Raw genomic sequence first — 25162 nt, forward strand, 5'->3', positions numbered from 1 at the left:
TTTTTTAAAAACTTTATTCTGGATTTGGTGAAAGAAATTTCAGTTAAATCATAACCACAAAGTAGTTACAATTCGGAAAAAAATTCCCCCAATGAGCTCTTTAGAATTTCTTTAATCAGGCAGTATGCAAGAGATGGAACATCAATATTTAAATTGAATCCTGGTAACATTTGCACATCTTTTTCTTGGAATTACACACAGAATGAAAAGAGGGGGAAATTTTAATTTTATCACTATTTGAAAACTCTGTTTCCTTAGAAGGCAGCCAAATTTTACATCTCACTCTTGATTTATCTTCCGCGGCTTTCACTTGAGCTTAGTGCGCCTTCTTTCTGCTTTAAATCTTACATCATTCAAGCTCTACTTTCCCTTTGGGAAAACATCACCATGTTTTATATGGGCAATTGCAGGAAACCAAATAATAGGTCTGGTGTTTTCTCAGTAACTATCTTATCCTCCACAGACTTGTAGATGAACAGTATCCTTGGCCACCTTGGGACAAGGACACAGTCTGGATCTGCTTCTTAAATTAATTGAATTAGATAGTTTTGATATTTAGACGCAGTGAATATGTTCGGGAATAGCAAGGGAAGTTGCCACCATCAAGGATAGATCAATACTCTCTTTTTTAAAGAGTTGTTCATATTTCAGACGATGAAAGTAATACAAATTCATTGTAGAAAATATGGGGCGTGCAGAAACAATGTAAAGAAGGGATTAGAAAATCACTCATAAGTCTCCTATCCAGAGATACCACCACTGACATTTTGGAGGCAATTGGATTTACTCTTAAGACACTATCGAATGATCTCTAGGACCATAACTAAACTTGCCTGGCAGCTTAGTTGGTAAAGAATCTGCCTGCAATGCAAGAAACCTGGGTTCAATCCCTGGGTCTGGAAGATCTCCTGGAGAAACAAATGGCAACCCACTCCAGTATTCTTGCCTGGAGAATTCCACGGACAGGAGAGCCTGGTGAGCTACTACTGTCCGTGGGGTCCCAAAGAGTTGGACATGACTGAGTGATTAACACAAACTTGCCAGCCATGTGTTATTTTTATTACATATGCAAAGCACCAAATTCTACCCACTGTCAGTTTGTTGATTTTATCTTTATAGTGGGAGGTGCATGTTCAGTCGCTCAGTTGTGTTCGACTCTTTGCAACCCCATGGACTGTAAACCGCCAGGCTTTTCTGTCCATGGGATTTTCCAGGCAAGAATACTAAAGTGGGTTGTCATTTCCTCCTCCAGGGGATCTTCCCAACCCAGAGATAGAACCCTAATTTTCTGCTTCTCCTGCATTGGCAGGCGGATTCTTTTACCCCTGAGCCACCTAGGAATTCCTTATAAAGGAACTTAATAAACTTAATACAGATATTGGAGGCAAGCGGGCATGAATTCCAATCTCAGACTTGCCACCGACAAGCTGTGTGATCTTGGGCAAATCACAACTTATTTGAGCTTTAAATTTGTTAAAATTAAACATGAAAATGTAACGTGCCTAGCACAGAGTCCGGTGCAAAAGAAATCATCAATCATAGTTCCCAATACCCTTGCCCCTCTCTGCGGATGACACTCTAGAAAATAGTAGTGTTAAAAATATGCTTTTAATTCTGAGCAGCTTGTTCTGAGCTCCCTGTTGAGTGAGCATCATGCAGTTAATTCTAATGGTTTGTCTTGCTAATGAGGGGAAGTTGTATTATTGGTTTAAATGAAGCAATTAAGTAAAAGAGATGGCTTGGTATTAGTAATCTGCACACTCGCAGCAGACGAGGACTGATAATAATATCCTTCTTGCCCGTGTCAACCTGAGTGCCTGCCTCTGCTCCGCCTCCCAACAAAACTTCTCTTTCAATAGACTGGCAGCCAGTGGATGGTTGTAGACTCTGGTTACCTATTAACTAGAGATTTGAGAAGTGTATTTGAGCCAGAGCTAGCTCTTTGGGACTTTTTCAGTCACCTGTGTGGTTGTGGAACATGAGATAAATGATCACTCCTAATTCAGTATTTTTCAGTACTGGCTGCACATTAGAATTACCAGCTGCTGCTGCTAAGTCGCTTCAGTCATGTCTGACTCTGTGAGACCCCATAGATGGCAGCCCACCAGGCTCCCCTGTCCCTGGGATTCTCCAGGCAAGAACATTGGAGTGGGTTGCCATTTCCTTCTCCAATAGAATTACCAGCAGAACTTTAAGAATCTATGAAACCCAAGCCTCATGCTAGACCAATTAAAGCAGAACTCCTTTGGGGGTTGGTCCAGGTAAAGGCATGGTGTCATAGTTCCCCGGGTGATTCCAGTATGTTGCCAGGGTGGTGATACACGGTCTTAATGGATGTCAGGTTTCACCTGAGCCTCAGTCGCTTGCATTGCAGGGCCGTAGCTCATGGCAGAACATAGCTTGTTCTCTCGCTGCTACTGTAGAAGACATTTAGAAACGTGGAACAATATATTGAAATCCTCATGATTTACCCTTTCCCTGTTCTTTCCATACACTTCTAAAATTCCCTGCGTATCAAGAATCAGTTCCTGATACTTTTTTTCCCCCCTAAAGCTAAAGCTGAAGTTTGCCTTCTGCAAGAATTGGTATTACCTGTGTCTTGCCTCAGGCAGCTGGTCTCAATGTTCCCGAAGTCTCCCTAATCCATCTTTTTCTATAAGATGTAGCATGCGCGAAACCATGTAAAGAAAGGATACTCAAATACTGGGCAGAGAATTTGTTTGCTAAAGAAAGTTTGACCTATTTAGGCAGGAGCTTTTTCACACGCAAAGAGAGTTCCTGAAGGAGAGGACTAGATGCCGAGCCTTGGAGGAGGAACTGGAGAACCCCATGAATGTGCACAGATGGAGGAAGCTTGAGGTAACATCCGGGAGAGCCTTCCTCCCACCCCCCAAATCTCTCTCTACCCTACTTGTCTTCTTACCTAAAGCACAGTAACAAGCACAGTTTTATTTAATCTGTGTTATTGTCACCCAAAACGTAAAAGACTGGATCAAATGTAAATTAGATTGTTCCAGATGGGTTTTGTTTTTAAAAGCCTTTGCATCCTTTTATTTCCCAAAAGGAAGAGTGGCTTTTAAACTTGCCCTCTTTTCAAAGAACTAGTATTGTGTTCGTCAGACTCCTTCTTTTAGGATCTGGGGACACAGCCAAGTCCCTTTGGAAGATGATGGATAATAAACCTCTTATTTTATTTTATGACCTCCTGAGATTCATTTCCATCAGCAGATAACAGTAATAGAGAAGCTTTGCTTATTCAATAAAAAGATGCCCATCTCCTCTAGTAGTACCCAGTAATGTGGGTGCAAGAAGGGGCTTTGACTAAGTTAACAGCTGGAGTGTTGGGAGAATAGGCGTATGTGATATAAGAAACAGCAAGGAAAAGGAGAAAATCAGCCAAGTAGGTTTTTGTTTTTCACTATTATTTTTTCCTTTAAATGAAGAAAGCATTAAAGATAATGCATTATAAATTGTTATGTAAACATGAGGCCTGAATTTTAACTGTGTCCCGTCTTGCCAAGTGAATGTGTATGCCAAATCTACTTCCAAAATATGGATATCAGTTGGCACTGCTTAGTATTTCTTAAGCAAAGTCATAGTGGAATATCTCCTGCCTTTTGGACCCTCATTTATTCCTCTTCAAATGCCTAGAGTGGGCTAGTTTACTAAACTAACAACAACATGAATGTGTCTGGGGAAGAGAGATGAAAACTGTAAATTCATTTACCGTCACATTAGTTTATTCCACGTGTTTTCGAGCAGATCTTTTAAAGTTTCCAATTCCATGTCAATTTCTATTATAAAAATTGGAAAACAGAGACTCTGGGAGGCAGTTGAAAATATTTAGCTGCTAAATTAATTCCAAATGTCAGTATAGTTGAAAGTGAACCTTTGGCTCAATGTCTAGAGGACAAATTATCAATGTATAACAGTAGATCTTGTTTGAATTGTACACAGTTATTGAAGGTGTATCAGAGCTTTACGGATTGATAATGCCATTTGAAAGCTAAATGCCATGGTTGTGTCCTGCTGCTAATAATTAGCAGACTTCCACATCCTGGGAACTTGCCCCATCATAGGTTGTAAAGAATCTTCTTGTTGATAATTATGAAAGGAGAGCCCTGAGACCGAGTGAGTTAGGGAACCCTGTCTCATTCCAGTGTAAACAAATGATGGTAGGGAAAACCTCAGAGCATAGTAATTAAGAAGCCCGGGCTTTAGAACCAGGCATATCTGGGCTTGAATCCACCTCTGACCTTTATCAACATGGGTAGATATCCTCCTCTGAGCCTCAGTTGCTTTATCTGTAAAAGGGGAAGGTAATACTGTCTAACAGGACTGTCGAGAGACTAAAATTTGATAATGTGTGAAAAGCACTTAACATAGTGTTCAGATGGTGCAAAGAATCAGGTATTAGGCCCAGGAGCTGCCATCAGTGCTGCTGTTATTATTTCCCCTGGTGGAATAAACATACTCACTTTCCACTTATGGGCTCACTAGGGACAACAGAGACGATACTAGCCAAACATCAGTCTGTTTTGATGACTGTCTCATCTGTTGTGCAATGCATTTTGTTTTGTTTTGTCTTGTTTCTGATTCTTGTCTATATTGGATCTATAACTTTGCAATAGATTTTAATAGAACAGTAATTCTGTAGGGACCTCAGTGCTCTGAACCTGGTAATCTCAGCTGCTTTATTTTTTTCCCCCTGAATAGGCCAGTGACCCCAGTACCTTTGAGCTGATACAGAAAATACATACACTGCAGAAGCGTCTCATCAGCAAGACGGAAGAGGTGGTTGAAAAAGAGCTGCTTCTCCAGGTACCATTTCCATTTTCCGTGCTCATCAAACAAGCCTATTTCTTTAAAACCATCATGTCCAGTACTATGTTTTTAGAGCTAGATATTTGGCAGCGTTGCATGCCCCATTTTTAACTGTAGATGGCAACAGGGACTCACACACAGAGAACAAACAACCTGATTAATTGGTCTTTTATGCTGCCATCACTAATATTTCAAGAATTCTAGAAAATTAAGTTCAAAGCTACATCTACTGCATTGAGTAATGTGAGCTCCCCTCCCCGCAACTTCTCTGTAGTTTTGTTAGATTCTTCTAAACGCTTTTCTTCATATCTTCATATGATGTGAAATGCCATGACTTTGATTTTGAAAACTAGCCTTCACATAGAGCACAATGTCCTCTTAAAGGTCTGTGAGAGTGAAATGGAAGAAAAGGTATCTTTTTGAAGATTTTATGTAGTAAGTTATTCTGAAGCAATCAACAGCGGTAACATCTCTGTGTATCTCTGTCTTTGGAAGTACCAGTTGTCACTACTATCATCGTTATCATCACTGTGCCAGATACTGTGCTGGTGGCTTTATCCCCTCATCCTCCATTCCTCTGCACAGTTCTGGGGAGATGGTGGGGTTTGCCATTCCCAATCAGTGAATGAGAAAGTTGGACCCCAGCAGTTTGATTATGGATAAAGAATACAAGCTCTAGTGTTAAGTGGCCTGGCTTGTAATCCTGCTTCTGCAAATCTGTAGCTGTGTGGAATTAACTTCTGTGCACCTGAAGTTCTTGATCTGTATTATGGGACAATACTAGAACCTGAAAAAAGGATGCTATTGGGACATTATGGGTGTGTAAGACTGATGGCTCAGAGACGCATTTGTGGTCGTTGCAGCTCCTTCCAGGAATTGAGCACTCGTGTTGGTGGTTTGCTCAGTTGCTTTGGGCCTCAGCTTCAGTGTTTTATGGTCTAAAGCCACCTGAGGTGTTGGTCTGGTGCTCTCAGCAGGATTTCATTTTCTTTCCTAAGATGAACGGCACCAAGTAGTATTATTCCTTAAGCGCAGCCAGCTCTGCAGCTCCAGTGTGCATAGATCTTACCCAATGCCCTCAGCCTTACACCCCTGGGACTCTGTCTCTTCTCCCAAGATATAAGGGTGTGTTTCTTGCTGGCATTACATTCCTTCATTCAGTTTAATGACATGCCCAGGTGCTCTTCTATCTAAGGATATTGTACTGGACAAGGAGACAAAATGCACAGCACCATGGAGCTTGTATCCTAGTGAAGAATAAGAAGGGAGTGGTTAGACTTTTTGCTTCTTGCAGTTAGACAGAATCCTGAAATATTAATAGTTTTGAGCAGCGGGTTGTGAGCAGGTATCTCACTTTCTAGCTGAAGCATTTATTTGTTGATACAGGACTCTAGTGCTATCTTTTCCTGCCTCCTAAGTACACACAGAGAGAAGAGCCACAAGCTCAGAACAATCTGGAATGTCAAGCCCCTTATATTTGGGAGGGAAACCTGTTCTGGAGAGACCCCAACTCTGTAATGGACTTTGTAGGAACGAGAAATAAACTTTTACTGAGTTAAATCACACATAGAAAGACTGATGGCTCACGAACCCCCTCCCTGACATTGTGCCTTGCCCTGTCTTGTACACTCACAACGATGCTCCTGTTCCTGACTCCCCAGAAGTGAGAAGAAAGCTCCTGAGCTTTGCTCCCAGACCCTAACTCTGATTCCTGGGGCAGCCCAGTATGGGGGAAGTCTGTGGTTCTCCCCTGTAATAAAATTAAGCAGCACTTGGTAGATAATTCTAGGATATAAGGCTACTTGTTCCCAGGAGTTTAACCACTGAACTTCAACAGCTCCCTGTAACACTGAGTAATCCAATGCGGGAAAGAGCATGGCTTCACTCTGTGGGCAGCACAGAACCTAGCACGGAACTGTGTCAACAGAATTAATTTATCTCCCTTCACTTTACCTGCCCTCAGTCATCCTCTCAGGTTTCATCTCTCTCATCCAACCCCATGTGGGGAAAGGGTGGCACTTCAATGTCCTGGGTCACCACTCACCACATAGCAGCCACAGTAGCTCCCTCTGTCCCCTGGGCCCTCCGTTAGGCTGGCCTCATGCAAGGTGTGTGTCTCTGCTCACTGTTTTCTCTGTAGTCAATGAAATCTGAATGTGGGATATGTGTTAGATGGTATTAAGAAATTAGTGTTGATTATATAAGGTATAAGATGACTATTATGGTTATGTTTTATTTAAAAAAAAGCCTTTTTCATATGAGAGATGTACTGAAGTATTTACAAATGAAATGATACATAGTCCGGAGTGTATTCTAGAATTTTCCAGTAAAGAAATGAAGGAAAGGGAGAAGCGATGGGAGACATGTGGATGTGGAGATGGAGGATCAATGAAATAAAACTGGCCAAATGTAAAAAAATAGAAGGGATGTTGAAAGGAGGATTGAAAGAGTTTAACATTATGCTTGACATAAAAATTGCCAATTATTATTTATCATTCCACAGCCTATAATCTTAACCGCTGGGTTATCGTTACTAAAAGTAGGAGGTTCTCTATATGAGCAATGGGTACTTGGCCCTCTTATTTTACATTTTGCATTAGAAAAGACATTTTCCCTGAAGCTGAGTGCACAGTGAGCAGCCAACAGGGATCTTCCTCCTTTTACAGACGAGCACAGGTAGTTAAGAGGACAGACTTTGGAGTCAGAAAAATCCGGTCTTGGATCAGTTCTAACAGTTTATATTTCACGACTTCAGGAGAATTACTTATATTCCCCCAATTTTGGCTTCTCCATTTGTTTGCTGTAGTTCAGTTGCTAAGTTGTGCCTGATCCCATGGACTGCATCGTGCCAGGCTCCTCTGTCCTCTACTACTGCTCAAATTCATGTCCACTGAGTCAGTGATGCTATTCAGCCATCTCATCCTCTGCCACCCTCTTCTCCTTTTGCCTTTAATATTTCCCAGCATCAGAGTCCTTACAAATGAGTCGGTTCTTCCCATCAGGCAGCCAAAGTATTGGAGCTTCAGCTTCCCCAACAGTCCTTCCAATGAATATTCAGGGTGGATTTCCTTTAGGATTGATTAAACGGAGATACTAATGCCCAGTTTCATTATGGGAGGAAGATACTCCTGCCTGAATACATGACTCAGAGGTGCTATTGTAAGGATAATGAGTTAGTGCATGGGCACCAGAGCCCATGATCCGAGGTTTGTCCTGTGGCTGCACTGGTGCCAGCCACAAGTCACATGACTGAGGCCACGTAGCTGGTAAGTGATAGAATAGGGACTCAATCAAGGCCATCAGCTCCAGTGCCCATGCCTCCTGTCCCTTCATTACCCGGCATCTCCCGTTCTTATCACTTTGTCAGTTTCAAAAGGAACCAAATTTTGTGTTTTGCCAGACCTCTCTATTGGCAGCTTGTTTCATACTTCATTGACTACTCTAACTTTTTAACTTCCATCTACGTACTTTGGATTCATTCTGTTCTTTTTCTACCTTGTAAAGGTTGGTGCTCAGCTCATTAATGTGCAGCCTATGTTTCTAATATAAATAAGCATTGACAGCTGCAAAATGTCCTTTAAAAACTTTAGTTTCTTCCCACAGGTTTTGAAAAGTGGCATTTTCATTTTCATTCAGTCCTAAATAGTTTCTTCTTTGAGAGTAAGTCTTAAAATATCCCCTATTTCTGTGGATGGCAGAAAATATCCACTATTTAAAACATCTACTATTGCTTCTATGGTAATTGGAATTCTGTACAAATTTAAATTTCCAGTGTATGCCTTTGAGCTGCATGCACCCTGTGTCACTTCAGTTGTGCCCGGCTCTTTGTGAGCCTATGGACTATAGCCTGCCAGGCTCCTCTGTCCATGGGGTTTTCTTACCTATTGTTTACTGTGAATGATGACTTTCATTCATGGTGTTCATGGTGGACTTTTTCCTTTTGTGTTGGATTTTGGATTATGAACTCATTTTCGGAAAGACTTTATTTATAGAACTTGGGAATGGTCCAGGTTAAGGGGGTGTCCTTTCATTTGTTTCTGTCAAGTGCCCTGGGAAACATCACTTACTTGGGATAATTTTTTATATTAGATTCTCACTTTGGGTAAACTAGTTAATATATATGTTAGAACTCTGAACTCTTATGATTGAAGACCCATGGATACAAATTCTTAGGGTAGCCGTTTTCTCCCACCCATAACCTGGGAGAGATAGTTAGATTTCATTGTGGTCTTCCTGTCCTAGTGGATGAATTTCTTCCTGTTGTCTCTTTTCACTGAGGGTGTAACTCTTTTAAGTCCCTAACTGTAAGTGGAGGAGTCTCCGTGGAGTGGAGCTGCCCACTTCATGCAGGCTCAGCACCTCATTGTCTATCCTCTTCAGTTCAGTTCAGTTCAGTTCAGTCGCTCAGTCGTGTCTGACTCTGCGACCCCATGAATCGCAGCACGCCAGGCCTCCCTGTCCATCACCAACTCCCGGAGTTCACCCAAACTCATGTCCATTGAGTCGATGATGCCATCAGCCATCTCATCCTCTGTCGTCCCCTTCTCCTCCTGCCCTCAATCCCTCCCAGCATCAGAGTCTTTTCCAATGAGTCAACTCTTCGCATGAAGTGGCCAAAGTACTGAAGTTTCAGCTTTAGTATCATTCCTTCCAAAGAAATCCCAGGGCTGATCTCCTTCAGAATGGACTGGTTGGATCTCCTTGCAGTCCAAGGGACTCTCAAGAGTCTTCTCCAACACCACAGTTCAAAAGCATCAATTCTGCGGCGCTCTGCCTTTATCCTCTTATGGCCATTCAAATCCAAGCCCCTTGCTCAATAAGTCTGGCCACTTGTCCCAGTCAGTGCCCCACGGGGAGAGCTGCAGTATCTATTTACTGTTCTAATGTGCAGTTCACCCTTTGATTTTGACACTTGAAGATCAAACTGCTTGCAACTGCCATTTTGTGATTGAAAGGATGTGTTGTTTTTTTTGAGCAAGTCTAATGCTTTGTGGACTTTAGTTTTTGCACTATTTAGTATGCCATAATGCCATAAACAGAAATTTCTCATTTATTCTAAGCCCTAGTTTTCTCATCCACAAACTGAGACCCACCCACAGAACTGAGTATAAATACTCATACAGGGTGATCAGGGAGTTTAGTTACCATTATCATTATGGTGGTGATTTTTAATATTATTAACCAAAAAGCATTTTTTCCAGGTCTCCAAAGTTTAATAGCCTGCCTCACTCCCCTCTGTCCAGTTCCTCATTTCACTTTTTTTTTTTTTTTTTGGATGGTTGGGCTGCCCTGGGCCTGCTGTGAATTTTCTTTCAGAGCTTGAGCATCTGTAGAAAACAAGGCTTGTTATCTTGGTGAAACCCCAGGTGCTCCACAGGGTTTGACAGTTTCTCAATTTCTTCTGTTTTATTAAATTATTAGAGAGGTTCTCTGAATACACAACAGAACATTTTGCAATTAGGAAGATTTTTGGTTGAATTCTTCTGAGTATCAGAACATTTTTTAAATGACTTTAATTTGTTCCAGGGTGCTGAAGAGCCCCTATCCTGTCAGCCCCTGTCCTGGCAGCAGACATAAAGGAAGTCTATTTGCCCCCAGTAGACTGTGAGTTCTTTGAGGAAAGGCACTTGTTTAGTCATCTTTCTAACCCCAGTGTCTGATATAGTACCAGGAACATAATAGGTGCTCAATAAAGATGGACAGGCTCTTTGCCTGGGCAACTCCTATTCACCTTTTAGCATGTGTGTGTATGCTAAGTTGCTTCAGTCATGTCTGACTCTTTGCAACCCTGTGGACCATCATCTTCCAGGCTCCTCTATCCATGGGATTCTCAAGGCAAGAATACTGGAGTGGGTTGCCATGGAGTGGGTTGTGATGCCCTCCTCCAGGGGATCATCCCTCCCCAGGGATCAAACCCACATCTCATGTCTCCTGCACTGGCAGGCAAGTTCTTTATCACTAGTGCCACCTGGGAGGCCCAGCTCCAAGCTTGACTGCTCATTCCTCAGGAGTCCCTCTTAGATCTCTCGGTTAGGTTTCTTGGCACTTGACTTTGCTTTCTTACCACTGTCACACTTGCAACGAACGAGATAATTGTAACTGTGTGCTTAATGACTTTCATGCTTGACCATAAACTTTGCATAGCAGTTCCTGTATCTGTTGTAATGATTATTTCATCCCTCACACATATTTGTTTAGTGACTGATTAGATACTGCAAGAATAGTGGTTCTTTAGTAAGTAGCATGTGGCACAGTCATTTGAGTTCTGTCTTTGAGCTCCGAGAGGTTACGGGAATTATTCTTCCTGTTGCCTTTGCATTTTTGTTATTAACTTCTAACTTTGCAGGAGCCTGGGATATACTGTGGTTTATGAATCGATAAACTTGATGAGAACTGCTTTTGCGTGCTGAGGCAGGCTAATTCATGCGGTGCGCTCAGATTTCTCCCTTTGTTCAGGGTGAACGTGGACATGGTTCTTGAACTTGGCTTTACGGCGTCTGTAAGAAGTCTGTATTCTTGCCAGAACTGGAATCTAAAGCATGGATGGGAAGGATTGTTTTTTCTTTTCTCACCAGGCCACCCTCCCATTCAAGGAAGTGAGGGCAATGCAGGCCTCGCTGAGACAGGCCTTCTGCTGCCCTCTCCTTTCTGTTTTCGCTCCATTTGTTTCTCATCTCCAGACCCCTCGGTAGTAATGATTTCTTTCTTTCTTTCTTTTTTAAAGCATCTGCAGGATCAGGTGGGCGTATGTGCCATGAGTAACTGCTGTCTGTTACTGGGGTCTCATTACATCATCATCATCACATCAAGAAGGGATTCCAAATAATGGCATAAGTCCTGCCAGTCTTGGAGTAGGAGGCTCTGAGCCCTTGCCAGAGGCACTTAGAAACACAAGGAACATGTATAGCAGCTGGGACTCGTTTTGTCCAAGTGTTTAGCTCAGAGACCCTCACCTTCAGGACCAGACAGGTAACAAGAAAGAGCAAGGTGAACTTTGTGTATCATGATCATAAGTGGCAACTGACAAGAGGCCTGAGAATGAGAGTCAGAAGGGAGTGGTGGGGACTGCAGCACCCAGGGGGCTTTGGGTCCCCTCTCCAGCAAGCAGCTAACCTCATCCGAGCTGATTGCAGGCCCAAGTCATCAAATCTTTAATTTTTTTCAAGAATACTTAGATATACGGATTTTTATGTTCACTGTACTGAGTTTAAAATATTGGCGACTTTAAGAACATTACCCAGGCCTCCCAGAAATATGTTAACCAACCACCCTTGACCTATAGGAGGCAGTTTGCAGCCTCTAGCTTCAAGACCTGGGGGAGAAAGAGAGTTAAAGGCGCACCAGCAGCACGATCAGCTTTACTTGTTTCAATTTCTTTGATCTAGTCCGTTGTTATGATCTCTTGACAGAAGTACACAGCGTGAGAATCAAGGGAAAGAGGAGCCGGGGAGAGAGGAGATGGGGGAGGCTGCGGGTTGTGCAGTGATGGTCAGAAGTGCGTGAGGCTGGCATCCTTGGAGGAGGTGAGCCCAGAGACGGAGAAGGCAGGGTGTGTTTTGTGGGGGCAGCTGTAGGTGGGCTTAACAGAAGGTGTCTTTTTAAGATGTGGTTTCCCCTGCTGCTAATGACTCTACCTTAATTTCATTTTACAAGCTTTTCTGAAACGGAAAAGTGTTTTTCTGAATCAAAGAAGCCAAGGGCTGCTTCCTGCCCCTCTCGATGCATGGGCAGCAGATGGATGGCAGGTATCTGCTCAGATAACATGCCAGGGCCCTGGGGTACCAGGGTAAATGAGACAGATGTAGTCCTGGCCTTGACAACCCTCCTGGTTCTGTAACCACAGGGCAGTGTGACAAGTCCTGTGATTCTGCACAGGACTCAGTGCCGCTCTGAACAAGGCTCTAGAGTGGCTGAAGGTCACAGTTTGGGCTCCCCTAATCGGAGACCGAGATGAGGGCTGGGGTTCTGGTGGTTTGGGGGGTGGTCGCAGGAAGCTGGAGGGAGGGAGCAGAGCGTGAGGGAGGGGAGGAAGAAGAGCCAGTGCAGGAGGGAGAGAGCTGGTCACCGCTGTGGACATCCGAGTTCTCATGATACTGAGGTTCCTCTGAGGAATCTCACTGGCACTGCTGCAGAACCGTCCCGTCAGAGGAAGAGAGGCCGGCACTGTCCATCCTCTCCCATCCCCCACTGGTTGAAGGTTGCCCCGGCAATATCGGGTGGAATGCCTGTTGGACTATTGTGTGACATGTAAAAATGATACGAAATTAAAGTTTCAGTGTCCACAAATCCAGCTCTCTTGACACAGAGCCACGCTCATCACTCATCTCTTGTCCACGACTCCCTTGATGCTATCACAGCAGAGCAGAGTGGTTGTGACACAGACTATATGGCCCACAAACTCCACAGCAGTCACTCTCCAGCCCTTGATGGAAAGGATTTCCTGCCTCCTCCTAGAAACTTCCATCACTGGAATCCAGAACTGAGCCTCTCATCACTGTTCTATGACACCTCCTCCTAAAACCACTAACCATCCCATTTCTGTGACTGCTCCCTCTCCCAATTCCAAAGGAATCGTTCGATTATTAATGAGCTGCCTTAAGATGTGGAAGGTGAATTCTGACATCATGTCCCAGTCGCCGGTGGTGTGACGGACACTAGCCATGATTCTTGCCCACTCTGTTAGTGGATAGCTAAGTGAGCACCCTTCCCAAACAGAGCTGAAGTTGTTGAAGGTACTCCCGGCCTGGAGAGACAGATGCACTTGAAAGGCACAGTGTGAGCTGAAGCTACGGACTAGAAGCCCATCTGCAGGCCTCTGCTCTGGTCTAACATCAAAGGGAAGATGAATGAAGTGAGGAAGAGATACCTCCTGCAGAGCCTCCCACCCTCAGCAGAGAATATCTAACATGTTGGGGATGGTGGCAGGGGCTTCTTTCCCATGCGCTCCTTGGGGGGCTGCTGCTTCCCCAGCACCTCTTCCTGGAACTTCCTGGGGAATTCCTGCTGTCTGGCTTATGCTGCTGTGCTCCTCTGTCAGGGAGCACAGAAGGAGCAATCGGAGATAGACTGTTCAGAACACAGGAGGCTAATGCTGTGCACACATCCATGTGGGTGGCCTGCCGGGCCCCATATACCTCTGTCCACTTGGTTTGTCTGAGACAACCTCAGTGCGAGCACTTGGAGAGGGTGGTACCACAGAAACCATTCAGAGCACCACAGCAACCATTAGTGTCTGGTGGGCCCGTTATCAGAGTGCCTTCCATATATCTGTCTCAGTCATTCCCAAATGTTCCTCTGAGGACTGGGAAAATCTGTATGTTTACAAACATTCTTTGGTCTGTAATGCAATGAGCACAGTTCAGTTCTGTGGCTCAGTTGTATCTGACTCTTTGTGACCCCATGGACTGCAGCACACCAGGCTTCCCTGTCCATCACTAACTCCCGGAGCCTTCTCAAACTCATGTCCATTGAGTTGGTGATGCCATCCAACCATCTCACCCTCTGTCATCCCCTTCTTCTCCTGCCTTCAACCTTTCCCAGCATCAGGATCTTTTCCAGAGAGTCAGTTCTTCGCACCAGGTAGCCAAAGTATTGGAGCTTCAGCTTCAGCATCAGTCCTTCCAATGAATATTCAGGACTGATTTCCTTTAGGATGGACTGGTTGGATTGCCTCGCTGTCCAAGTGACTCTCAAGAGCCTTCTCCAACACCACAGTTCAAAAGTATTAATTCTTCGGTGTTCAGCTTTCTTTATAGTCCAACTCTCACATCCATACATGACTACTGGAAAAACCATAGCTTTGACTAGACAGAGCTTTGTTAACCAAGTAATGTCTCTGCTTTTTAATATATGTCAATGAGCACAATGTCTAGCATAAAGTCAGTTTTATTTTTCAGTTTTGGGGACCTCTGTTTTTCCCTTGTCCTTCTTTCTTGCCTTTGGAGATGTAAGATGTTATTTTTTGAAATGACAGTCTTTGTATTTACTTATTTTTGTGCATTCCTTTCCTTTATGAAGCGATTGGTAAGAGCTCCTGAGAGTTTCCCTGTTGTCGAGCATGTGGGTCCTGGAGCTGATGACTGGAGTTTGAACCTTGGCTGTGCCACCAGCTCGAGCGAGTGTGCTTAGTTACTCAGTTGTGTCCTACTCTTTGTGACGCCATGGACTGCAGCCCACCAGGTTCCTCTGTCTATGGGATTTTCCAGGCAAGAATACTGGAGTGGGTTGCCATTTCCTCCTCCAGGGCATCTTCCCGACCCAGGGATCAAGCCCGTGTCTCCTGCACTGCAGGCGAATTCTTTACCCACAAGCCTGCCACCAGCTCAGAAACACTAATTCAGTTTCTGCATTTGTTAAGTGAGGGTAGTCATGCCTATCTCACAGCATTGCTGGGGAGATTATGTTCATATATGTAAAACATTTAGAACAATCCCAGACAAAGGGCAGACACTACATTACCTATTAGTCTTTCTCTTTTTCATGTCAAAACTTAGCAAAAGAAGATGCAAAATGATGCTTTCAAGATCTGGGGAGGGGACTTATTCAGATCCAAGAAATCTAAAATAGAAACTACTTCTCTATCTCTTAAACTTTGTAATGACCCCATTTAACAGGTCAAGAAACTAACTGTCAGAGAGCTTTATGGGTCCTCAGAAAATGCCTCTGCCATTATTGGCAGCCCTCAGAGAAAGGGCAATCGTGCTGGTTGTCTAGGACGCATTGGTCTCCTTTATGGGAGCAGGATTTTAATACGCAGATGTTTTGGTCTTTTCTGAAAATTGTGTTCAGCTTCATTTAAGGTAAATAAGTTTCTCACCCCGTGTCTCTTCACACTTGCCTAGGTATACTTAATGTTCCCAATTATCATGGCCCTTTTCATATTCGCTCTCACTAGTTCTCTATAAATGTGCCAGCAATAACTTCCTCTAGCATTAGAGTCCTGCAAGCTTTAGGAGTTTCTTAAAAAGAGATTGGCTCTGGTAGACTCCATTAGGCAGATGGAGGTTAAAAACCAATTTATACCTTCAACCATAAGTACTTTAAACACTTGTGATTTCAGCCAGCCCAAGGAAATACACAGCTGACTGGTGGGCTAGACCTTTGATTGGGTTAGGAAGGGTTTTGATCATGTTATGTAATTTGAAACAAGTAGTTTTCAAAAGGGGCTGTCTTGATCGACTTCTTTCTCCTCACCCCTGTTTCATCTCAGTATTGAGTTAGGGTTGAGGCATTTAAAAAATGTTAGAAATCCAGAGCAAAGCAAGCCTGATTCCAGAGATTTCATTAGCAAAGAACGGACAGATAGTAAGCCTGCGGTGTATATTGAGGCTCTTCTCTCTCCTCATGGGAATGCCTTCTACACTCACGAGAAGAAAGGGACTTCTGCCCAACTTCCCACCTGTTTCTCCAACTCCTGCCAAGACTCCTTTTCTTCTTCACACTCATCCCCTAAGACTGGAAAGGGGGGCATTATTCATCTTATTGGTCATAGCCTGAGACTTGGACCACTTGCGGCTGATGGGCCAGGTTGTCATATGTTAGGTAGCTCCTGCCCCCCTGCTGAAGCTCTCTTGCTCTTCCAGCTTCTGTGTCAGAGGTCAGCAGGCCAGAGCAAGACCCACCATGTCCACCATCCATCTCACTGTATCCTCAATTGGGTGGCTAGGCTTCATTGTGTCTGCTCTGCCTGATGACTTAAGATTCAAGAGAATATCACAGCCCCAGCAATTCTCCAGCCCAATGGACAAGAGAAGCCTTTCATAGCAGATGGTATAGGTGATATCAGACAGAAAAACAGTGATTAAGAGCTCAGACTCTTGAGCAAATCAAATGTGTTAGTCCAAGCTTACTCATAATACCATGTAACCCCAACCAACTTACTTTCTAAGCCCCAGTTCTTGATTTGTAAAGTGTAGGTTATAATAATACCTTTCATATGAAGTTTTTGTATAGATTAATCAAGGCCATTTTTATCATCAAGCACATAGCCTCATGCTTGCAGTGAATGAGTGATATCTGCTAGATATAATAGATTGTACATGGGATGTAGATTTTAGAAGGATTTCCAAACTACTAGCTTATAAATGGCTTAATACAACTCAATATTTCATAGGCAAACTCACTTTGGAAAATAAAGCCATTTATTAGATTTTGATTTCTTCAGTTGGCAATTTAGGCTGGGCTCAGCCAGCCAGTTCTTCTGTTTGGCTTGCCAGGACTCACTTGTGTTTCTACAGTCAGCTGGCAGATTGCTGCTGCTGCTGCTGCTAAGTTGCTTCAGTCGTGTCTGACTCTGTGCGACCCCATAGATGGCAGCCCAACAGGTTCCGCCACCCCTGGGATTCTCCAGGCAAGAACACTGGAGTGGGTTGCCATTTCCTTCTCCAGTGCATAAAGTGAAACGTGAAAGTGAAGTCGCTCAGTTGTGTCCAACTCTTCACGACCCCATGGACGGCAGCCCACCAGGCTCCTCTGTCCATGGCATTTGCCAGGCAAGAGTACTGGAGTGGGGTGCCATTGGCTTCTCTAGCAGGTTGCTAGGAGCTGGTTAACTTAGATGGCATAATTCACATGTATGGTGCTGGCAGCTGGCTGGGGTGGTGGAAGTGACAGACCACATGTGTCCACTAGGCTAGTCTAGGGTTATTCTCTTGAATAAACTGATAGCAATTTCAGGGTTACCAAGAGCAGCAAGAAAAGACAAGCCCCAACATGCAAGTGCTTTTTGAGCCTCCATTTATGTCGTGCTTGCTAGTGTTCCATTGGCCAAAGCTAGTCACAGGACCAAGCCCAGAGTAAATGTGGGAGAGGACTAAGATCATGAGACATGCAGCCATTCTTGAAACAATATACCACAGTCTCCTTTCTTTGGTATATTTAAAGGGGAAATACTTTGTATTTAAGCATTCAAGTGGTATAAGATTTCTTTTTTTAAATCCTTTGTCAGATATGGTATTTTAATATGCTTGGCATCTGGTTGCTATCCTTGGATTTGAGAAATCCATTGCTGACATGTTTTTCTTTTCTTTAATCTTTTATTCCCTTTATTTGGGAAATTATAGTTTGCTGTAGGACATAGTTCTTTTTATAGAAGAAACAGCTGTGATGTCATAATGGAGCACGTTTCCTCAGGGATATGCATTTATCCCTATGCATTTGGAAACATTATCTGTAATCCGTTTGTTCATTTCTATTTTGGTCTCTAACTTCGTATTGAATAAGAGCAAGTATGTGAACCAAAAACATATAAATTGATAAGTTAATCTTTTAAAAATGTTCATAGTTCAAATGTTCAAAATGTTTCTTCTGATTTCTAGTTATTGAGCTCGGATAAGGAAACGTTTTTAAAAAATTCAGAAAGAATTGCAGTAATATGGCTAGTAACTGAAAATGGAAGCAGATTACTTAGAGTTAAAACAAAACATTTTCAATAAAGAATTTCTCAATGGAACATTTAAGTTCTTATTGAATCTGTACATAATTATATCTTACTCCCCAAACAAAACAGATTTCCAGTGATAAATGTTTCTGGACAGCAGCAAGATTCAATTCAGTGCATTTCAAGATGCAGATTTATTTGTGAAATTAGAAGAAAATAGTCACCAGCGAGAACCTGGGGGAGTCCTATCTATCTCACCCAGAAATATCTCGGAGATAGAGGTGCTTCTTGCAAAGATGAGAAAAAAAACTGCAACTGGAGCAGAAATTAATTTGTATTTATAGTCCAAACGCCTACATGAATCCTTAATCTGCTTTTTTATGATTTTAGGGGAATTTATAGAATCATTTAGATTGGAAGAAATCTCCAGTGGGTCATCAAGTTCCCCCTCCTTATTATGGCAGCACTGATTTTATTATCCTTAAAGCAGCTCTGATAGATGGGTGTCAAGTCTGGCTCATGTTTCATGCATTTAAAAATGTGTGTTCCCTACCCTGAGTGTATTTAATGTGGAAGAGAGAGACCAGGAGCTGCCTGTATGCCCAGGAGACTTTTTCTGAGTTCCTGACTCACAGTCTTCTCTGGAATTGATGCCAAATATGTAGTATAATAAGCATTATATTGACGTCATCAAACCCAGTTTGCTTCAGGCTTCTGACAACTGGAAACATTTTCCTCAGTGTGTTTAGGGACCCAGCTGTGCTCTCTCTTCTGAGAAGATAACAGAAGATCATTCATTCCCTCTTTCTCCTTTTGTCCTGCATACCTCCAGGGACCTGCAGTCCCTCCCCCAACCCCCTAGTTAAGAAAGCCTGCTTAGACCAACTACTAGCCAAAAGGTGTTTTGAGGGTATCTCTAATATCTGTAGAAGTTTGTGAGACACAAAGAAATATAAGATGTTGTTCTTGCCTGCAAGAAATTTGTATTCTATTGGAGAAGATTCCTGAGGTATATCTGGGAAGAAATGAGACTGATCTCTACGAACAGTGTGTGTCCTTCACAGTGGCACTTAGTGAAGGATACCCAATTGTGCACAATCACATTATAATAGATCCCAGCCAAAGTGAGTGCCCAATTATCCAGTGCAGACACGGTATAGGACAGTGTACAGTACGGTGTGTGTTCTTTAAAACCACTGTAAGTGCCAAAGAGGCAAGAGCAGGGGAAAGTAATAGGAATTAGCTTCTTCAAGGATAAAGAAGATGTGACTGGGTTGGATTTTGACATATTAAGGTGACTCATCCAGCCATTGCCTAAAAATATGTGTTGAGAAAGGTTGGGGTAGCAGTTGAGAGTTCAGACCTAGTTTTTGAGTTCTGATTTTGCCAGTGGCTGACTTTGTGACCTTGGGCAAGCAACTCACCCTCTCAGAGCCCCAGTGACTCCAGCTGTAAAGTGACGAGAATAATAGTCCTTGGTTTTTAGGGCTGTTGTGAGGAAGAAATGAGAGAACTCATTCAAACTGCTCAGGACAGAGCTGGACACACAGGGGGGTAAGAGCTAACTGTGTGTGATGGTGATGGTGGTGGTGGGGTGAAAGAGGCACTGCGGAATCACAAGGCAGGCAGGTGATGGAAAGAGTTCTTGTAGGCATATTTGGAAACATGTGAAAAGGGCACATTAGGCTGAAAGAAGATGAATAGTCAAAGTTCTGGGATAGGGGTGAGGATGTTTGGGTTCTGGAGATGGGGCTGAGTAGCATGGACCCGGAGCTGAGTGTTTTGTGTTGGGGAGTGCCTTGTATAAGTTGGGTGGGGGCAAATTATATGGTCTTAGACACAAGCATAGGCATTAAACTTGCTCCAGCAGACAACTGTAGACTCTAATTGTGATAATGACTGCAACTCTCATGGCAGAAGTTATGGATTTTGAATGCCTGTTGAATTATTGTGTGTCCAGTCCCTAGATGGAGCCTCTATTTTATGTATTATTTGTAACACTCACAATAATTTTTCTCACACATACATTAGGCCAATTTTACAAATGAGGAAACTGATGGCTCAGAGTGATCAAGTAATATGATCAAGGTCACAGAGCTAACCAGAGGAAGACTTGGGGCTCAAATCCATTCAGTCTGGAGTGAGAGATGAACCTCGTATTCTAGCCCAGATTGGTTGGCCTTCCAGGCATACATTCTGTAGGACATTAACCAGTCAAGAGTGTGACACAGTAAAGTGATGAGAAAGAAAAACAGAAAGGGACATGGGTTAGGGACTGTAGCTGAAGGAGCCCCTAAGAAATGATTATAATCTGGGCCCAAGTTACTGAGGATGTTGGCAAGGGACAGGACTAGGGCTGGGGAGAAAGGAGTAAATCCATGAACTCTTTAAAAGGATCAGTTTATAGGACTTGGCAATTGAGTGTCTGTGCAGTACAGAGGAGAAGAGTTAGAGGTGGCTTTCAGTTTTCCATCCCTGTCAGTGATAACTCCCAGATTGGTGCAGCTGGTTACGGCCTTGGGGCCTGTTGGCCACATCCTATTCATCCTGCTCTTACTCTCCCGTGATCTCCCCCATGTCCCCACCCAAACCCAGAGCTGCCCAGGCTGAAACTTGAACCATGAGTCTCTTTAAATCTTAAACAGAGGATGAAAACAATATAAAGCAAAACAGGAAAGAAGCTCTGTGTCATAAAAAGGCTGCAGATAGTAACCATCACAGAAGAAGGCGAGACTCCAATAATTCTTTCCTCCCACTTTCACTCTTCCTGACTGTGTCTGGTGGGCATTGGCAGCTAGGGTGAAAAAATCTTTCCCCCATTATGTGTTCCAGTTGGTTACTTCTGGCATGTTGGGAAGCTATTGATTTTTGCATGCTTATTTGTATCCAATCTACTGTACTACATAGCTTCTCAGTAAAATTTTTAGGGTTTTTAGGTCTTCTTCTAAGAAGTGATGATTTTCTTCTTCCTTTTCAATAATTATTTAACTTGTTTTAATTTCTTGACTCACCACTTCATTTATGATATCAGTTATTAAAAAAATAGTTGGAATAGGAAAAACAGTGTTGATTTTTTTTAGCATCAGTTGGAAGTTCAGTTCAGTTCAGTCGCTCAGTTGTGTCCGACTCTTTGCGTAGGAAGGATGGATTATAAATCATAGAGGCTAAAGATAGAGTGAATGGCCAGGAGGCTACTGCAATAGAATCACAATGTTATGATGCCGAAGGCAATTGAAATGAAGGAAATAGTCACAAGAGAAAATGGGCTGGCCTTGTTATTGTGGCCTGGCCATAAAAGTTGACTTTTAGGCCTCAAATCCAAAGTCTGGTAATTTAGAGTCACCAGGAACTTGACTCTGTTGTTAATAGAATTTGAAGCTTATTGCAATCATTCATTTGAAAAGAGGTGAGAAGATGGAAATTAGTTAGAATTCTCAGTTTATAAACTGCTCCATGAATGTGGATTTAAAAGAAATTAGCAGGTATTTTAATTTTCTTCAATATTGCCCTGGTCTGACTCTTAATCCACCTAGAGGCAAAACATCACATAATATAAATTATAAATGTTTTTTTCCAGTTGACAAAGCCATTTTCCATATATTGTCTCATTTTTTCTCCAACAACTCTGAGATAGATGATGTGAGAAAATCTAACATTTGCTCAGCAAGTTAGTTTGCAAAATTCTCCCACCTACACGACCTCATTGGATGTTCACCTCACTGGTTGCTGATGTGCACCCAAAGCGCTTATCTAATTGTAGTTTTCTACATGCAGACTTTCCGTCTTGGAAAGTGAAAGTCCCCACGGAGAATGTCCAATCTTGCCTTGTCCATACACAGAACCCCTCTTCATTTCTCAAAATCTTGTTCAAGGAAAACATTATCTTTGCCTCTTCCTCACAGGAGAGAGGTGGAGTGGCGGGAAGCTGAGCAAAGTAGCTCAGGAAAGGAGAGCTCCACCCGGTGGCCCTGGAAGGACGGTGTATGTAGAGGACAACTGACAAGAAGTTCCCTTGGCAGTGCTGAGGGTTATGGACACTTTGATGTGGCCTTGTCACCTTTTGTTTCCCCTGAAGTGGAGCCAGTGGAGAAGATAGTGGGAGAGTGTGTAGTGTGCAGTTTAGAGGATGACGTTTCATAAGCAAACACACAGACATGCATGTAGAGGCTCCCATTCTGCAGCTCCTCTCACTTCCTTTGATTTTAGGAGAAGGAAAGGGAAAACTCGTTTGATCATTTGCAGGATCTTTCAGTGAAGTGTATCTGGTTTTATAATGGAACTCAGAGCTTGTCTTGTAGAGGCCAAGGGAGGAAAGAGTTTCAAAGAGGGAGTAGGTCATCATTGTTGGTGTTTTTAAGAGTAGGACAGAGGGAAAGATGTGGCCACAAGGTAGTTGGCCACTGGTGCCCTTTAAGAGTCCAGTTCTGGAGGTCGCTGGGCATGGAAGCCTGGCCACCAGGGGCTCAGAAGGGAAGAGATGTGAGAATGGAGGAAATAGACTTGGGTTTCTTGTGTAAAACATGAAGTTATGAAGGATTGGGGGAAATTAAAAAAATATACATATAAACTGTTATGAAAAATTTAAAAACATTAATATAAACTGCTATAAAAGATTCAAAGAACTTAGAAACACAGAATAAACCATGCAACACTTCTGACCTTTTTTGTTGCTTCTCCAAGTGTAATGGAGTGACATGCTCTTTCAATCACTGGTAAACATTTCAGAGAGAGGGGGTGAGATTCATTTGCATGTCAGGCCATGAGAGCAGAGAGTGAGCCCAGAAGAAGGAGAGGAGAAGATTCAAGGAAGGCAAGATGTGTGTGTGTGTGTGTGTGTGTGTGTGTGTGTGTGTGTGTGTAATATGTGTGGCTTTTGTGCATGGGTGTATGTAGTGTGACGTTAGTCGTTCAGTCATGTCTGACTCTTTGCGACCCCGTGAACTATAGTCTGCCAGGCTCCTCTGTCCCTGGAATTCTCTAGGCAAGAATACTGGAGTGGGTTGCCATGCCCTCCTCCAGGGGATCTTGCTGACACAGGGATCAAACCTGGGTCTCCTGCATTGCAGGCAGATTCTTTACCATCTGAGCCCCCAGGGAAGCCCTGGGTGGATTCTACACGCATTTATTTATACACACATACCGGGAGAGAGGATGAAGGCATCCAGCTCTTCATTTGTCATGGGCAGGAAGGAAGAGAACATTTATTAGCACTGATGTCTTGTGATGAAGACTGGGGTCTCTTAAGACACCTCTGTCTGTTCAGATCAAGTCATCTGCTGAGAGGGAGTGTGACCAAGGTGAAACTGGAGTCCTGAGGTCCGGAGAGGCTGCTGGGGAGGTGACATCTGGGTGTTCACAAGAATGAAAGTGAGAATTGCTAAGCAGAGGAAGGAAGCAAGTCACCATGCACAGCTTGACTTAGTAATGGTCCTCTGGGTACATTCATTTTGTAGTGGGCTCCGGCAGCACTGGGTAGCGTGGGAGCTGAGAAACCCGACTGTTGGGCAGAGATCAGACTGGGTGTATGCACAGTGGGTGTGCAGATCAGGGAGCAGGGAATTAAGCGTGCAGAGGGCATTTGGCAAGTATTTGACTCTGGGTAGAGGTAGGGGGAGCAGGACAATACAGCCGGGAAGAGGCTCATGGGCAGTGTGGAGCAGGAAGGTTGAGTGACAGTAGGTCCCCAGGAGGGTAGAGAGTGAAGGAGTGAAAGAAATAATAAGTGAGGAGCCTGCATTCAGAGAGGGGAACGTGGAACTGGGGCATTTTAAAACCTGCTTTCGGAGTAATGACATTCATATTAAACTGGCTGTGGAATTTCAGGTATCCTATTCCAACTGGATAAAAGCAAAGCAAAAAAAAACCCCACAAAAAACCAAAAAACAAAACACCAGTGCCTATAGTGGTATATCAGACTCTATTTCCTGAATTTGTTTATGAAATTTTCCTTGTTATTGAAGCATCCCTTAGTGTCATTTCTGAAACTTATTGTGTCTCCCAATGGCACATATTTGGAGAATATGTGCAGTCTCTCTTTAATACAGACTATTACAGATGCTCTCTGGCTTGTGAAATCCTTCCATTTCTACAAGGTCTAAGTAAAAGATGGCTACAAGGTTCATTTTTATACCATGCCTTGCCTCTATTTTATAAAATGTGGTCTTTTAATATGTTTAGCTACTTGTGTTCCCTGGTGGCTGAGATGGTAAAGAATCCTCCTGCAATATGGGAGACCTGGATTTGATCCCCGGGTTGAGAAGATCCCCTGGAGGAGGGCATGGCAACTCACTCCAGTATTCTTGCCTGGAGAATCCCACAGACAGAGGAGTCTAGCGGGTTACAGTCCATAGGATCGCAGAGAGTCAGACATCGTTGAGCGACTAAGTGCACAGCACACACCTGTGTTGACCCTTAGCCTAGCTTTGGCTGGTTTGGACAGGATATCAAGTATAAACTTAATTTTTTTTTTTCACAACCTTTCCTCTTTTCTGCCTGCTTGAGAGGGTTCTGCTTTGCCCTCTCACTGTCAGCCCTTTCTCTGCACTTGGAAGAAAGGATCTGTCCTTGTCTGACTGGTTTCCTCCTGGCTTTTGAGATACATATCATAATCTCAGTGAAGGAGGGAAGGACCAACAGCACATGAATGAAGTTTTTCTAGGAATTGTTGGGTCAAGGGTGTGAGAATAGCTGCAGATTATGAGGGAAGGGGGATTTTAAGAACTGATGTAGATAATATATCCCCTTTGCAGTAGCTGATACCAAGGAAGTCATGAAGTTAGTCTGAAATGACTGTTTATTACTAGTAACTTTCTTGGCCATGGTACTGCTGTGTGACTGGACGTCACGGGTCTTAAGAGGGCCTCATTAGCACCATCACTTTCCAGTCAAAAATAGACCACATTAAAAAGAGAGCAACCCCAGGACCACCGAAATACCATGAATTCATATAGTGATGATCCA

General features: G+C 43.3%; 1 protein-coding gene across 1 annotated transcript in view; it reads left to right on the top strand.

Moving 5' to 3' along the window:
• CFAP58 (cilia and flagella associated protein 58) overlaps window positions 1–25162 on the top strand; it is a 116018-nt gene that overhangs the window by 53536 nt on the left and 37320 nt on the right. Inside the window, exons 14-15 of the mRNA XM_004020330.6 lie at window positions 2748–2859; window positions 4717–4821. Coding sequence (XP_004020379.2) covers window positions 2748–2859; window positions 4717–4821 — 217 coding nt within the window. The remainder of the gene's footprint in view (window positions 1–2747; window positions 2860–4716; window positions 4822–25162) is intronic.

Source organism: Ovis aries, chromosome 22 (assembly GCF_016772045.2).
Source record: "Ovis aries strain OAR_USU_Benz2616 breed Rambouillet chromosome 22, ARS-UI_Ramb_v3.0, whole genome shotgun sequence".
Classification (NCBI taxonomy): domain Eukaryota; kingdom Metazoa; phylum Chordata; class Mammalia; order Artiodactyla; family Bovidae; genus Ovis; species Ovis aries.